Genomic DNA, 17,712 nt, shown 5'->3' with positions numbered 1-17,712 from the left:
GCGGTTTAGGGGTTAATAGGTAGTTTATGGGTGTTAGTGTACTTTGTAACGTATTTTTTATGAGTTTTGTGAAACATTTTTGTTTCGCTAAATATATAACTACTGGTCTTTGATTTCGGAATAGATTGTTGCGGTATAGGCTTTAACGCTAGCGGAATAGCCGTACCGCACAACTTGTAATATCGAGTAGCTGGCCATTCCGCACTTAAAGGCCATTTTTTTAGCAGTAAAGCCATACCGCACAACTTGTTATCTTGCTCATTGTCTTTACTAAACACATATCTTCTCTGAAAATGTATAAAACAACATCAATAAAATTTTCTTCATACTGTTTTATGGGAATCAACACATAATTATTCACAAAAAAATATTACATACTGTAGGAACCTTGGAAAATTCCTTAATAATCACTTAATTCTGGTTCTAAGCAGAATAAGCTTATCTAAAGAGGAAACCTGGAGATGTATGACTGTTTTATGACGTGCTAGACAAAAATCCAACTAGAAACGTCATAAATGGAAGTATTCTGAAAAAGGTAAACTAAAAAGTATTACATTTTAGGGAACCATAAAAAGTGTGGGAAGGGGAAATGGGACAAGAAGGGGTTTGGTAGCACTCATTCCCTATAAGTATGGTTTATAGTGTTGAAAACCATTCAACTACTGTATCTTTAAATCAGTTAAAAACTTAACTTTATTAATCACTATTGAAACCTAAATAAATAATACAAAAAGGCCCCTGACAAATCGCTTGTGAAAGATAGACTGCAACAACCAGAGATAGAATACAGCTCAAACCACCCCCCTGTATTCCTGGCCGGTAACAGGATACGCCGGCTTCAGGTGACAGGGATGGCTGAGTGATCCTGTTAAATCTCGTGCAGTCTAAGTATAAGCGTAGGAGCGGTATACTATTCTATATTAAAAACAAGGAGCCAAACTTGTAGCAGTTAAGCTAATATTTGCACACAAATTTGCACACAAACGCGTTTCGGCCGAGTAGCGGCCTTTTTCAATGTGTATTCTTAGAAATGACAAGCCGAGTGTGAAGCTGAACACGCTTTAAATATCCCAGTTCTGTGTCTCTGTGGCCAATAGGAACGCGGTTATTGCGCACGCCCATCTTCAGGCCAATCACCAGTGCTGTACTGCTCAGGCACATTATGTTGGTAGGTTATTCCGGATTGGCTGTGAATACATTATCCATATCCAATCTGGATTCACCTATGTTCCATATGTTGTTCTACGTTGCACTGTACTTCAGAATAAACTGGTAATATTGCGATTTGCTTACATCACTCATCTATATCCACTATACTTGCGTGCACCTTTAAAGAAATTATCTACTTATACCGGTATCGAGTACAAAACGGCAGCAATTATATGAGACGGGCTCTGTTAACCCGTTCTACTCTCTGTCCGTTCTACTCAACACCCTCTTTTAATCCCTGTTAGTAAATTGCATTATGGAGACCATGTATTAAAAGATCGTTGTTGTGGATCAAACATAATATTACAAAATGTGATTCAGAGTATTATTTACATAGACTAAATGTGTACTATGACTTCTGCTATGTACATAAATCACGGGGCTAGATTTTTAATATACTGCTCGTGTTGGACAAGATTCAAATTATGGATTTCCATCGTTCAAACTGAAAACATGATTTACCTAATAGTATTTTGATGTTAATCAAAAAATGTTAGTATTGTCTTATGATTAAAGGGACATTGTACCCAAATTTTTTCTTTTGTAATTCAGATAGAGCATGCAATTTTAAGCAACTTTATAATTTACTCCTATTATCAAATTTTCTTCGTTCTCTTGCTATCATTATTTGAAAAAGAAGACATCTAAGCTTTTTTTTGGTTTCAGTACTCTGGACAGCACATTTTTATTGGTGGATGAATTTATCCACCAATCAGCAAGGACAACCCAGGTTGTTCACCAAAAATGGGCCGGCATTTAAACTTACATTCTTGCATTTCAAATAAAGATACCAAGAGAATGAAGAAAAATTGATAATAGGAGTAAATTAGAAAGTTGCTTAAAATTTCATACTCAATCTGAATCACGAAAGAAAAATTTTGGGTACAGTGTCCCTTTAAGAAACGCCACCTAAATACACATTATGTGTTTGCTATAGTGTACATACACTATGTGTTTGCCACAGCGCATATACACAGTATTTTGAAACCATCTTAAATGTACTAGGGTCAATTCTTTTAAGACTTAAACATATCTCGCATATATTCATGTTTTGTGGTTAATTTAAAATTTGAAACTAAAACATGTCATAGTGCGTGTTATACTAGTTAGTATGTAATTCTTATCTCACAAATTTTCAAACTATGCTAATGTGATCCAAAAAATTGCATTTACTTAGGAATTCTGGGTGCACGTCTGGATAGGGATAGTTTACTGAAACTCTTACACTTGTTCACTACTATTTACAATATTATTTACAGTTTCTGTTGAATTTCACAGGAAGACCCAAAAATTATTATTCTCATTCATGCCCTGTGTCATTACACAATTCAAATTAAATATCCATTTTGCTTCCTTTTGGAGCAAAACTTTTTCTATATCTCCTCCACGAATGCCTAAGCGTAGGCTTTCTAATCCCCAGCATCTGAATGTACTAGTTTTACCCTTATGATGGTATAGAAAATGTCTCGCAACACTTGTTATTTGTTTTCCATTTTCAATATCTTTGGCAGCATTTCGAATATTACTATTGAAAATGGAAAACAAATAACAAGTGTTGCGAGACATTTTCTATACCATCATAAGGGTAAAACTAGTACATTCAGATGCTGGGGATTAGAAAGCCTACGCTTAGGCATTCGTGGAGGAGATATAGAAAAAGTTTTGCTCCAAAAGGAAGCAAAATGGATATTTAATTTGAATTGTGTAATGCCACAGGGCATGAATGAGAATAATAATTTTTGGGTCTTCCTGTGAAATTTAACGGAAACTGTAAATAATATTGTAAATAGTAGTGTACAAGTGTAAGAGTTTCAGTAAACTATCCCTATCCAGACGTGCACCCAGAATTCCTAAGTAAATGCAATTTTTTGGATCACATTAGCATAGTTTGAAAATTTGTGAGATAAGAATTACATACTAACTAGTATAACACGCACTATGACATGTTTTAGTTTAAAATTTTAAATTAATCACAAAACATGAATATATGCGAGATATGTTTAAGTCTTAAAAGAATTGACCCTAGTACATTTAAGATGGCTTCAAAATACTGTATATATGCGCTGTGGCAAACACATAGTGTATGTACACTATAGAAAACACATAATGTGTATTTAGGTGGCGTTTCTTAATCATAAGACAATACTAACATTTTTTGATTAACATCAAAATACTATTAGGTAAATCATGTTTTCAGTTTGAACGATGGAAATTCATAATTTGAATCTTGTCCAACACGAGCAGTATATTAAAAATCTAGCCCCGTGATTTATGTACATAGCAGAAGTCATAGTACACATTTAGTCTATGTAAATAATACTCTGAATCACATTTTGTAATATTATGTTTGATCCACAACAACGATCTTTTAATACATGGTCTCCATAATGCAATTTACTAACAGGGATTATAAGAGGGTGTTGAGTAGAATGGACAGAGAGTAGAACGGGTTAACAGAGCCTGTCTCATATAATTGCTGCCGTTTTGTACTCAATACCGGTATAAGTAGATAATTTCTTTAAAGGTGCACGCAAGTATAGTGGATATAGATGAGTGATGTAAGCAAATCGCAATATTACCAGTTTATTCTGAAGTACAGTGCAACGTAGAACAACATATGGAACATAGGTGAATCCAGATTGGATATGGATAATGTATTCACAGCCAATCCGGAATAACCTACCAACATAATGTGCCTGAGCAGTACAGCACTGGTGATTGGCCTGAAGATGGGCGTGCGCAATAACCGCGTTCCTATTGGCCACAGAGACACAGAACTGGGATATTTAAAGCGTGTTCAGCTTCACACTCGGCTTGTCATTTCTAAGAATACACATTGAAAAAGGCCGCTACTCGGCCAAAACGCGTTTGTGTGCAAATTTGTGTGCAAATATTAGCTTAACTGCTACAAGTTTGGCTCCTTGTTTTTAATATAGAATAGTATACTGCTCCTACGCTTATACTTAGACTGCACGAGATTTAACAGGATCACTCAGCCATCCCTGTCACCTGAAGCCGGCGTATCCTGTTACCGGCCAGGAATACAGGGGGGTGGTTTGAGCTGTATTCTATCTCTGGTTGTTGCAGTCTATCTTTCACAAGCGATTTGTCAGGGGCCTTTTTGTATTATTTATTTAGGTTTCAATAGTGATTAATAAAGTTAAGTTTTTAACTGATTTAAAGATACAGTAGTTGAATGGTTTTCAACACTATAAAACATACTTATAGGGAATGAGTGCTACCAAACCCCTTCTTGTCCCATTTCCCCTTCCCACACTTTTTAAGTAATTATTTAAGGGTCAGCACCAGGGATTCTTATATTCCTTTTTCCCTATTATTACAGTCACAGTGCCAATTAATTCTCTTTTCCACATTTTAGGGAACCAAACACTGATACATAAAAGAGGCAGTTAACTACTTTACACAAATGTGTGCTCTCCTTGCACTTGAACTGCCCCCTGTTTCTTTGCCTAGTTTGCTTTTTTTTTCCTGCACGATGGCCCATCCTGCCTGCAGCTGCATGTAATTGGCAATTACTCTCTGGTTATATAAACCCAGCCCTTCCAGCAGTCATTGCCCATTTATTGAATTACTACTCAGGGTGTGCTGTGCTTTGCTTTTTGGATTGTGTTATTTTACAGACTTGGATTTGGATTCGGAACTCTGCCCCTTGGTACTTCCTTGGATTTGTTGTTTACTTTGATCTCTGAACTGGACGTTGACTACACTTTTCTTTAACTGCTTGTATCTCACTGGATTGTTTGCCTTTCAGTTGCTGACCTGGATTGTGACCTTGACTACGCTCAAGCTTGAACCCTTGTGAATGTTACCTGTACTTCTCCGTTTTGCATCCATTACCAGTACTATTTTTCCTTGCTCAGTATCTCCAGATTTGTATAGTACTGTATAGTCCAGACTGCATATAGAGCTTCAGGCTTGTTGTTACTCCTATCTCCACCTTAATCTCTGGGTTACTCTGAGCCATACTTATACTTTGGGTATTTTGCTTAACTCCCTGTCTCTCCATCTGACACTGAGGGAGGCGTCACAACAACTTTCATCAACAGATATAAAGAGAAGTTTCCTCATGTTTCACGGACATTGAAAGCATAACATGTTTAGTTCTCCTTTTATTAAGCATTGAAGGCTTCTTTGGTGACCTTGCAGTGCAAACTTGCTCATGTGAACCTGCTTAATGCAAGTTATATGACTTCTGCTTCTTAAATTATTGTCACCTCAGAAGTGGTAGAATTAAATTACCTTGATATTGTTAATTTGAGGCAATGAAGAGGCCCGGTTCTCACACAGTTGCGGCAACAGATGAACAGTGTCAACTACCTGCTCAATGCAAAGATGTGTGGACAGGTTCCCTAGCTGGGAATCATGTCCACCCATCAAATGATAAATGTGGCTCTTAGACTTATTAATTATTAATATAAATTCCCATCAGCTCATTCTTCTCCACATTACATCTTTTATCTCATTATCCTAAACCTCATAATTACAAGTTCTTCTGATTTTGGCCCATCTCCTCCTATGTTAATTTGCTTTCTAAATCTGTTATAATATTTTTTTGTATAGCTCTGAATAAGTTTGTGTCACTATTTATTATATACCCCGTTGTCTTAACAACATGGAATATAATGGAAATTTGCAAAGAGATTTTAATCTATGCCTTATGACAATATAAGGAACTAAGGCCTAGATTTGGAGTTCGGCGCTAAAAGGGCTGCTAACGCTCCGCGGGCTTTTTTCTGGCCGCACCATAAATTTAACTCTGGTATCGAGAGTTTAATCAAATGCTGCGTTAGGCTCCAAAAAAGGAGCGTAGAGCATTTTTACCGCAAATGCAACTCTCGATACCAGAGTTGCTTACGGACGCGGCCGGCCTCAAAAACGTGCTCGTGCACGATTCCCCCATAGGAAACAATGGGGCTGTTTGAGCTGAAAAAAAACCTAACACCTGCAAAAAAGCAGCGTTCAGCTCCTAACGCAGCCCCATTGTTTCCTATGGGGAAACACTTCCTACGTCTGCACCTAACACTCTAACATGTACCCCGAGTCTAAACACCCCTAACCTTACACTTATTAACCCCTAATCTGCCGCCCCCGCTATCGCTGACCCCTGCATATTTTTTTAAACCCCTAATCTGCCGCTCCGTAAACCGCCGCAACCTACGTTATCCCTATGTACCCCTAATCTGCTGCCCTAACATCGCCGACACCTAACTTCAATTATTAACCCCTAATCTGCCGACCGGAGCTCACCGCTACTCTAATAAATGTATTAACCCCTAAAGCTAAGTCTAACCCTAACACTAACACCCCCCTAAGTTAAATATAATTTTTATCTAACGAAATAAATTAACTCTTATTAAATAAATGATTCCTATTTAAAGCTAAATACTTACCTGTAAAATACATCCTAATATAGCTACAATATAAATTATAATTATATTATAGCTATTATAGGATTAATATTTATTTTACAGGTAACTTTGTAATTATTTTAACCAGGTACAATAGCTATTAAATAGTTAAGAACTATTTAATAGTTACCTAGTTAAAATAATAACAAAATTACCTGTAAAATAAGTCCTAACCTAAGATATAATTAAACCTAACACTACCCTATCAATAAAATAATTAAATAAACTACCTACAATTACCTACAATTAACCTAACACTACACTATCAATAAATTAATTAAATAAAATTCCTACAAATAAATACAATTAAATAAACTAGCTAAAGTACAAAAAATAAAAAAGATCTAAGTTACAGAAAATAAAAAAATATTTACAAACATAATAAAAATATTACAACAATTTTAAACTAATTACACCTACTCTAAGCCCCCTAATAAAATAACAAAGCCCCCCAAAATAAAAAATTCCCTACCCTATTCTAAATTAAAAAAGTTACAAGCTCTTTTACCTTACCAGCCCTGAACAGGGCCCTTTGCGGGGCATGCCCCAAGAATTTCAGCTCTTTTGCCTGTAAAAAAAAAACATACAATACCCCCCCCCCCCAACATTACAACCCACCACCCACATACCCCTAATCTAACCCAAACCCCCTTAAATAAACCTAACACTAAGCCCCTGAAGATCTTCCTACCTTGTCTTCACCATACCAGGTTCACCGATCCGTCCTGAAGAGCTCCTCCGATGTCCTGATCCAAGCCCAAGCGGGGGCTGAAGAGGTCCATGGTCCGGTCAAAGTCTTCATCCAAGCGGGGCAGAAGAGGATCTTCCATCCGATTGAAGTCATCATCCAGGCGGCATCTTCGATCTTCTTCCGTCCGGAGCGAAGCGGCAGGATCCTGAAGACATCCAGCGCGGAACATCCATCCGGACCGACGACTGAACGACGAATGACTGTTCCTTTAAGGGACGTCATCCAAGATGGCGTCCCTCGAATTCCGATTGGCTGATAGGATTCTATCAGCCAATCGGAATTAAGGTAGGAATTTTCTGATTGGCTGATGGAATCAGCCAATCAGAATCTAGTTCAATCCGATTGGCCGATCCAATCAGCCAATCAGATTGAGCTCGCATTCTATTGGCTGATCGGAACAGCCAATAGAATGCGAGCTCAATCTGATTGGCTGATTGGATCAGCCAATCGGATTGAACTTGATTCTGATTGGCTGATTCCATCAGCCAATCAGAAAATTCCTACCTTAATTCCGATTGGCTGATAGAATCCTATCAGCCAATCGGAATTCGAGGGACGCCATCTTGGATTACGTCCCTTAAAGGAACAGTCATTCGTCGTTCAGTCGTCGGTATTTGGAGTCAGTGATTAAAGGGTCTAACGCTCACTTTTCAGCCGCGACTTTTCCATACCGCAGATCCCCCTACGCCATTTGCGTAGCCTATCTTTTCAATGGGATCTTTTCAAGTAGCTTGCGGCGACGTTGTGGGGGGCAAGTTAGGGGTTAAGAAATATAATATAGGGGTCGGCGGGGTTAGGGGCAGCAGATTAGGGGTACATAAGTATAACGTAGGTGGCGGTCGGCAGATTAGGGGTTAAAAATTTAAATAGAGTGGCGGCGGTGTGGGGGGACCTCGGTTTAGGGGTACATAGGTAGTTTATGGGTGTTAGTGTACTTTAGGGTACAGTAGTTAAGAGCTTTATAAACCGGCGTTAGCCAGAAAGCTCTTAACTCCTGCTATTTTCAGGCGGCTGGAATTTTGTCGTTAGAGCTCTAACGCTCACTTCAGAAACGACTCTAAATACCAGCGTTAGAAAGATCCCATTGAAAAGATAGGCTACGCAAATGGCGTAGGGGGATCTGCGGTATGGAAAAGTCGCGGCTGAAAAGTGAGCGTTAGACCCTTTAATCACTGACTCCAAATACCAGCGGGCGGCCAAAACCAGCGTTAGGAGCCTCTAACGCTGGTTTTGACGGCTACCGCCGAACTCCAAATCTAGGCCTAAGAGACTATAGAAAGCTAATGAGCAAAATACCTTCTGTAACACAAAGTATTAATACATAAAACATATTCTCAAGCACAGTGTTTCTAGATAAAACTTGATCACATTTTTCCAATATAAGATGCACATTGAATCTCACCTAAAGCATCTGCTTATTCAGGTATACAGGAAAGTTTGAAATGATCAATTCTGACCTCCATTCAAATTGATCAGAATTTATGTTTTAAGCAAGCGTCAAAGGTTTATAGCTTTCCAGCCCATTAGAAAAGCTGTTGTTTAAATTAGTAAATTATGTAAAGCACACTAGAAACAGCCATTCAATATGCTTTTCAAAGGCCTCTTCATAGGGGTTTCATGAGCAAAATATACCTGACCAGATAAATATACCTGACTATATATATATATATATATATATATATATATATATATATATATACACACACACACACACAAATAATCAGTACTTACAAACATACAAATATATTCACATACCTTTAAACCCCACCTTGAAATATAACATATCCCTATTAATCAGTGTTTTTTTGTTTTGATTTTAATAGAAATACCTTAAACATCTTTGTTCTTCACTTACAAGAAAATGTTATTTTTATTTTTAATTTTGGGGGGAGATAAAAAACTGAAATTAAAATCCTCCATGTCTCAAAATTAAATCAATGTAAATATTTGCATAGGAAATTAGCACATCTAGGCAAGATTCCCCCCTTGCTTTTTTCCAGAAATACCTCATATACAATGTTACCAATGTACAAGATTACTCTTGTGCATTGGTAACATTGTATATGAGGTATTTCTGGAAAAAAGCAAGCGAGGAATCTAGCCTAGATGTGCTAATTTCCTATGCAAATATTTACATTGATTTTATTTTTAAATATAATTACCTATGTATGTATGTAAGTAAGTATGTATGTGTATATATATATATATATATATATATATATATATATATATATATATATATATATATATATATATATATATATAAATAAATATATATATATATATATATATAAAAAAATAAATATATATATATATATATATATACACACTCATCGGCCACTTTATTAGGTACACCTGTTCAAATGCTTGGTAACACAAATTGCTAATCAGCCAATCACATGGCAGCAACTCAATGCATTTACGTATCTAGACGTGTTGAAGACGACTTGCTGAAGTTCAAACCATCAAAATGGTGAAGAAAGGGGCTGCTCTGAGTATTTAAAAAACTGCTGATCTACTGGGATTTTCACGCACAACCATCTCTAGGGTTTACAGAGAATTTTCTGAAAAAGAGAAAATATCCAGTGACTATATCCAGTGACAATTAATATAGAACACATTTGACCACATGCTATTTTACCAGATGTTCACCAGATGTTTAGACAGGCCATGTAATTTTAACAAACTTATCAGTTTGCTTCTATTATCAAATGTACTTCATTCTCTTGGTATCCTTTGTTAAAATGCATACCTAGATAGGCTCAGGAGCAACTATGCACTTCTGAAAGCTAGCTAGTGATTGGTGGCTACACACATATGCCTATTGTCATTGGCTCTCCGGATGTATAGAGCTAGCTCCAGGAGCTGACTTTAACTATGTGTTTAACTCATGACTTAAAACACAGATAGATATTTGCAAGTAATAGTGCAATAATTTAATTCCCTAACGCATCAGAGCATTTTATTTTGAACTTTTTTGGTACTTTCAGGATTATATTTTGTTGAAATTGTACAATTTTAAGGCATCAAACTGACACTTTAATATGCCATATGAGTGCTAAAGAAAAAAATGAAATGCTGCATTCTTTAACACTACATTGTGGTTCTCTCTTAATTACAATAGAGTGAATCAGGCTATAACCTAAAAAAAAAACACTTTGCTTTATGTATTTTTTTTCTTCATTGTCAGTTCATTATTCAAAAGAACTTTAAATAGATTCCCTTATCAATTTTTTACAGCTGAATGCCATTACAGAATAGTTTAAACTTGCTATTGACAAAAACCCTTGGGCTCATAAAATCTGTATGTTGGCAGTAAAAATGTCTTCTTACCACTATAAGGATAATTAATTTAACTAATAAACACACAGCAAGGTTCCATAGGATTTGAATGTCCATTGCAGCAAATAACCTTTTTTTATGTTTTGCACAACTGATGCATAACTATATCTTCAAGATAAACTGAATATACACAATTATCTCATGCATTTAAATACATTTTACATTCCTATGTTCTTCACGTAGAATAAAATGTTCTTTTTATTTTTTATGTATTTATTATATATATAATTAGTTTTTTGTAAAATATATATCTATCAATACCTATATATAAATATGAATATATATACATACACCCACATATATATATATATATATATATATATATATATACTGTCATGGCCAAAAATATTGGTACCCCTGCACCACTTCGCCAAGAAAATTGTTGCAATTACAAATGTTTAGGCATTCTCGTATTTATTTCTTTTGTTTGTATTGATATGACGCAAAAAAAGTGGAGAAAAAAAGCCAAATCTGACACATTGCACGCAAAATTCCAAAAATTGACTGGACAAAATTATTGACACTTTCTCAGAATTGTAAGAAATAATTGCAATCCAACACCTAGATTATGAGTTTTGCGGTAACAGGGGTGAGGTGCTAATGAGCAGTTTAAGATCACCGCTCACTTACAGACAGCGCTGGTATTACGGGTTTTTAGAAACCCAGCGTTAACCGCAAAAAAGTGAGCGAAGAGCAGAATTTTGCTCCACATCTCACCTCAATACCAGCGCTGCTTACGTTAGCGGTGAGCTGGCTGAACGTGCTCGTGCACGATTTCCCCATAGGAATCAATGGGGGAGAGCCGGCTTTTAAAGCTCCGAACGCAGCCCCATTGATTCCTATGGGGAAATAAAAGTTATGTCTACACCTAACACCCTAACATGAACCCTGAGTCTAAACACCCCTAATCTTACACTTATTAACCCCTAATCTGCCGCCCCCGACATTGCTGACACCTACATTATATTATTAACCCCTAATCTGCCGCTCCGGACACCGCCACCACCTACATTATACTTATGAACACCTAATCTGCTGCCCCCAACATCGCTGACATCTGCATTATATTTATTAACCCCTAATCTGCCGCCCCCAATGTCACCACCACTATAATAAAGTTATTAACCCCTAAACCTAAGTCTAACTCTAACTCTAACCTCCCAACTTAAATATAATTTAAATACATTTAAATAAAATTACTACAATTAACTAAATTATTCCTATTTAAAACTAAATACCTATAAAATAAACCCTAAAATATAACTAATAGTTACACAGTAACTAGTTTAGGGTTTATTTTTATTTTACATGCAACTTTGTATTTATTTTAACTAGGTAAAATAGTTATTAAATAGTTATTAAATATTTAATAACTACCTAGTTAAAATAAAGACAAATTTACCTGTAAAATAAAACCTAACCTTATTTACAATTACACCTAACACTACACTATAATTAAATTAATTACCTAAATTAAATACAATTAATTACATTTAAATAAAATTATCTAAAGTACAAAAAACCAAAACACTAAATTACAGAAAATAATAAAGAAATTACAAGATGTTTAAACTAATTACACCTAATCTAAAAAAATTGATTAGGTGTAATTAGTTCAACATTAAAACCCACCACCCACACAACCAACCCTACTCTAAAACCCACCCAATCCCCCCTTAAAATACCTAACACTAACCCCCTGAATTGTTAAAATAAATACAAAGTTGCCTGTAAAATAAAAATAAACCCTAAGCTAGCTACAATGTAACTATTAGTTATATTGTAGCTAGCTTAGGGTTTATTTTATAGGCAAGTATTTAGTTTTAAATAGGAATAATTTAGTTAATTGTAGTAATTTTATTTAGATTTATTTAAATTATATTTAAGTTAGGGGGTGTTAGGGTTAGACTTAGGTTTAGGGGTTAATAACTTTATTATAGTGGCGGCGACGTTGGGGGCGGCAGATTAGGGGTTAATAAAAGTAGGTAGGTGGTGGCGATGTTAGGGCCGGCAGATTAGGGGTTAATAATATTTAAATAGTGTTTGCGATGCAGAAGTGTGGCGGTTTAGGGGTTAATATATTTATTATAGTGGCGGCGATATCTGGTTCGGCAGATTAGGGGTTAAAATATTTATTTTAATGTTTGAGATGTGGGAGGGCCTCGGTTTAGAGGTTAATAGGTAGTTTATAGGTGTTAGTGTACTTTTTAGCACTTTAGTTAAGAGTTTTATGCTACGGCGTTGTAGTGTAAAACTCTTAACTACTGACTTTAAAATGCGGTACCAATCCTGACAGGAGAGGGTTTACCGCTCACTTTTGGTCAGACTCGTAATACCGGCGCTATGCAAGTCCCATTGAAAATATAGGATACGCAATTGACGCAAGTGGATTAGTGGTATTTCCGAGTCTGGCCAAAAAAGTGAGCGGTACACCTGTACCTGCAAGACTCGTATTACCAGCGGGCGTTAAAAAGCAGCGTTGGGGGGACTTCCGGGCGGCGGCCATCTTAGTGGTCGCATTGAGCTTCAGCTCCTTCAGCTTTCTTGAAAAACCCACTATTTCTGGAATCAGAAGTAGATATAATCGTTTTAAAATAGTGAGGAAGCGTAGCTGTTGGCGTCCTGATCTGAGACATATAGGGGTTTTGGACTGTGACGAGGTGTAATAGCCCTCAATACCGGACAATATCTTTAGAGGCCTTCCCCTATACTTGTAGCCTCTACATCGTCCCCAAACTAACTGTGCCTGAGTGCGCAGCAACCTAACTATACCCCGGAGGAGTTCTATACTGCACTAAGAGCCCAACTAGATACCTTTGAACAGCTGATGGACTGCAAGTTTGCTGACCTAAGCAACATATGCAGATCACCGACAAAACAACCAGAATTGCTGCCAGGGGTTACAGCCTACAGATCTGGGGCCGATGCGGAATCAGCAGGCTAATCCCCCTGGAGATGGTGAGGGTTCAGTTGCTGTTGAGGAAAAAACTCCTCCGAAAATTACTATGCTCAAGCATGCCACAGAGGCTTTGCTTTTCACACTCAACGGTCTAACCTCAATATGGAGTCGCTCTCCCCAGCGTGTGATCTGTCACCTAGTCAAGCCCTGGAGGTGTATCGTCCTTCCCCTACACGCGGGTTCACTGTGCACTCCAGTCATCCTGTAAGAGTATTTTTGCCTGCAGCAGGGACACAGGATTGGGTGAACCGCCATGCACAGCCTGGCCTGGGGATCCCACAGCAGCCTGATCTGACCGTCCTCAGAGGCATATCAACCTACCCGGACGAAAGCTGGGGTAAGCAACAGGAGGGACTATTAGTTAAGATTCTGGTTCCTGTTATTGTACTAAGTCCCCAATATGGCCACACTTTTCACATGATCGGCCCGCAAGCCTTCCTCATGGAACTTTCCGGTGGGTGTTGTGTTGCCATCAGAACGAGTACAAGCAAGTACGTATTACAGCTTCCCATCATGATTGTTGCGGTATCTCCCCTACACAGAGGATTTCAGGGTCTTGCTTTGATTTCTCCATTACACTCTGTGCAATGCTCCCTGGCAGGCAGATCTGGCATTGGCTAAACTGCAGATGTTCATACCTGAGCCTGCACTCTGTTGTGAGACTACTGGTACTGTTTTGGATTTCACCTACCTGGAAAACTTAAATACACCTTTTATAATTTTACTACCCAGCTACGGTTAACAAACATCCAGATGGTGGATTCATGTACTCTAATAATATGGCATACAATATTACCTTGGTTAACAAAAGGGAGAAAAAGGATAGACAGGGGTTTATATAGCACTCATACTTACTTATGTGGGTATGAAGTTAGTTAAAAAAACTATACTTTAATTATTTGTTTAAAAGATATGGGGTAACAACCCCTACCGTTACACACAAACCACTACCTAATATCATGAAACTAAACTAAACTAAAAACAAGCCAACAGTCACTTCTCTGTTTCCTGGCCGATAGCAGGAAACGTCGGCATCAGGTGGCTGAAGTGACTGACCGGCAATATACAAAATATTTAGAGCAAACGCGTTTCGGCTATGACCTAGCCTTTCTCAATGCTATATTTTGCTGACAGTTAGTGAACCCGAGGCTGCCGGGTGAGCGGACTTTTAAACCCATTCTCGGACCGAGAATTAGCCAATTGGGTGAGTCTTTGAGAAGACGCCTTCTTAGTATCCAATGGTTACGCTGGGTGAGAGACGCCTACACACCTGATTGGACTATATGGCTGAGAAGTGTATTGGGTATGTCGCGCATGCGTGTTACTCCACTAATAGCCTCTATAGAGGATCACTTGTATGACAACTGCTATATTTCCAAACAATATATATCTATGTTAATTAAACAAGTAAGTATCGTCTTCCAACGTAAACCATTCAAAACCTAAACTTAAACAATATTATACTCACACGATTCCAGTATAGCGATTATTATGTGCCCAAGCTTAAATAGTGCTATACCGTTATAAAGTTTTTACAGCACTAATAACAGCCACAATACTAATGTTAGCCATATGTTAAACCAAATAATGCTAACCACTGTACATTAAAAGCTTTATTCTGATGATAAAGAATTATCACATAAGTATCTGGCCAAACTAAAGTATATTGGGTTACACACTTGGTTATAATAATTCCCACAAAAAATAATATTTCTTGGAATTTATGTGGGTATGATCCAATTTATAACCTCCATATATAGCGATAGTAATTGGTGTGAAAAGTGAGTTCTTAGGCTTAATCCTCACTAGTTTATCACCAAATGTCTGCTTAGTAATGTACAGGTGACGCAATGGTATTACGTCTAAGGCCACAATATTGGTTTTTAATTCCGCTATTAATGGCATTAATATGATACTTGGGTAACCACAGACTTAGAATCCTACGGAAAATATCTTTTAATAATTATTGATTATTTACATTGTGGTTCTAAAAGAAAAAGTTTACTTAGATATATATTTTCTTTCTGGGTCCCAATCTGTACACACATAGTATTGACCAGATATCCTAGATCTTGAGGATCCTGGTCAGGCATATATTATGCACAGACTGGGACCAGCAAGCAGTGCTATAACGTTCCATACAAAAAGTGATCTCTTGCTGCTATACATCTCATCAGATATATACCCAGTAATTGTTGTATTCATTCATACCATGAGGCATGACGGTATTTAAATTGAAAACCCATTTGGTTTCCAACTGTAACAATTTATCCTCAGTGTTGCCTCCTCTTATTCCGGGCTTCAATTTCTCTAGACCCCAACATTTTAGGGCATTAGGTTTCCCATTATGACATTGTAAGAAATGCCTAGCGACACTGGTAATTTGTTTAGATTTGTCTACATCTCTTTGAGCTGTTCTAATATTACTTAGGTGTTCAGTTATACGTGTACACATACTCCTTGTTGTCATTCCTATGTAATATAAATTGCAGCTACAGGATATACAGTAGATAACATTTGTACTTTGACAATTTATATGTTGTTTGATATTACAGGTTCTTCCAAATCTATCCACTATTTTTTGTTTTTTAACCATGTGTTGGCATACTGAACAGTGTCCACATGCTATGGAGCCCTCATATATAGGTAATTTCTTAGCATTTCTATCATAATGGCTTGTAACCAGTGTATCCTTGATATTTCTAGCACGTCTGTATGTCACTAGTGGCTTCTCTGTTATTAAGGGTTTTAATAGATCATCCCTAGTTAGGACATGCCAATGTTTAGTCAGGATCTCGATGATTTGATCACTTTGTGCGGAATAAGTGGTAATACATCTTAAGGGGGTATTTTTCTCCTTAATTTTAGGGGTGAGTAATTCTGTTCTATCTTTAAGTAATGCTCTGTTATATGCTCTGGCAAGCAATTTTTTTGAATAGCCTCTTTCCAGTAACCTTTGTCTTAGTTCTCTAGCAGCTATTTTAAAATTCTCAATGGTGCTACAATTTCTCCTTAAGCGTATATATTCGCCCATCGGTAGTCCTCTAATAGTAGCAGGATGATGATGACTGCTTGCATGCAAAATATTATTAGTGGACGTGGGTTTCCTATATGCTTCAGTCACAATTGAATTATCAGTTTTTTCAATTGTGAGATCCAAAAACTCTACTTTAGACTTTTGTATATTGGATGTAAGATATAGTCCAAACGGGTTTTCATTTAGTGTTGTAATGAGATCATGTAGGAGATTCTCAGGACCATTCCATATAAATAGAATGTCATCTATATATCTGGACCAGTGGGAGATATATTTGGTGAGATGTTTAAGATTGTCATTAAACACCACAGTTTCCTCCCACCAGCCCAGATATATATTAGCGTAGGTTGGGGCACACGCAGTGCCCATCGCTGTCCCACAGGTCTGTAAATAGAACTTATCATCGAATACGAAGAAATTATGAGTTAGAATAAACTCTATCATATTCAATAAAAATTCTTTAACCTCCTCACTCATACTGGTATTTTGATTAAGAAAGTGTGACACCGCTCTACATCCCCAATGTGTTTTTATACTCGTGTAGAGCGATTCCACGTCACAAGTTACCAGTACTGAATTGCTGTCAATGTTGATCTCATTAAGTTTGTTTAACAAATGCATCGTATCTTTGGTGTGCGATGGAAGTGATTCAACAATATATCTTAATCTTGCGTCTATGTATTTGCTGGCTTTTTCAGTAAGGGAGCCTATTCCAGACACTATTGGTCTGCCTGGTGGTTTACGTGCATCCTTATGTATTTTGGGCAGCAAATACAAAGTAGCTGTTTTTGGTTCTTTTACTTCTAGAAATTTAAATTCCTTCTGATCTATAACACCATTGTCAAGGGCTGAACGAATCAATTTATTATAACTGTTGAGAAACATCTCTGTAGGGTTACATAGAAGTGGCTTGTAATTAGATGAATTGTTAAGCTGATGTAATGCTTCCTCCCTATACATCGTGTCAGGCCAAACAACAATGTTG

At 37.1% G+C, this 17,712-nt stretch overlaps 1 protein-coding gene across 2 annotated transcripts in view; it reads right to left on the bottom strand.

Annotated features, from left to right (window-relative positions):
* Nucleotides 1-17,712, bottom strand: part of KCTD8 (potassium channel tetramerization domain containing 8) — a 353,159-nt gene that overhangs the window by 124,135 nt on the left and 211,312 nt on the right. Inside the window, exon 4 of one of the 2 annotated variants that reach the window (XM_053700871.1) lies at nucleotides 4,457-4,485. The exons of the other annotated variant lie outside the window; for it this stretch is intronic. Within the exon in view, the coding sequence (XP_053556846.1) occupies nucleotides 4,457-4,485 (29 nt within the window). The remainder of the gene's footprint in view (nucleotides 1-4,456; nucleotides 4,486-17,712) is intronic. 2 annotated transcript variants of the gene reach the window in all.

The sequence above is a fragment of the Bombina bombina genome, chromosome 2 (assembly GCF_027579735.1).
Source record: "Bombina bombina isolate aBomBom1 chromosome 2, aBomBom1.pri, whole genome shotgun sequence".
NCBI classification, from domain to species: domain Eukaryota; kingdom Metazoa; phylum Chordata; class Amphibia; order Anura; family Bombinatoridae; genus Bombina; species Bombina bombina.
Note: the sequence above shows the minus strand (reverse complement) of the source record. Positions and strands in the feature narration are given on the sequence as shown.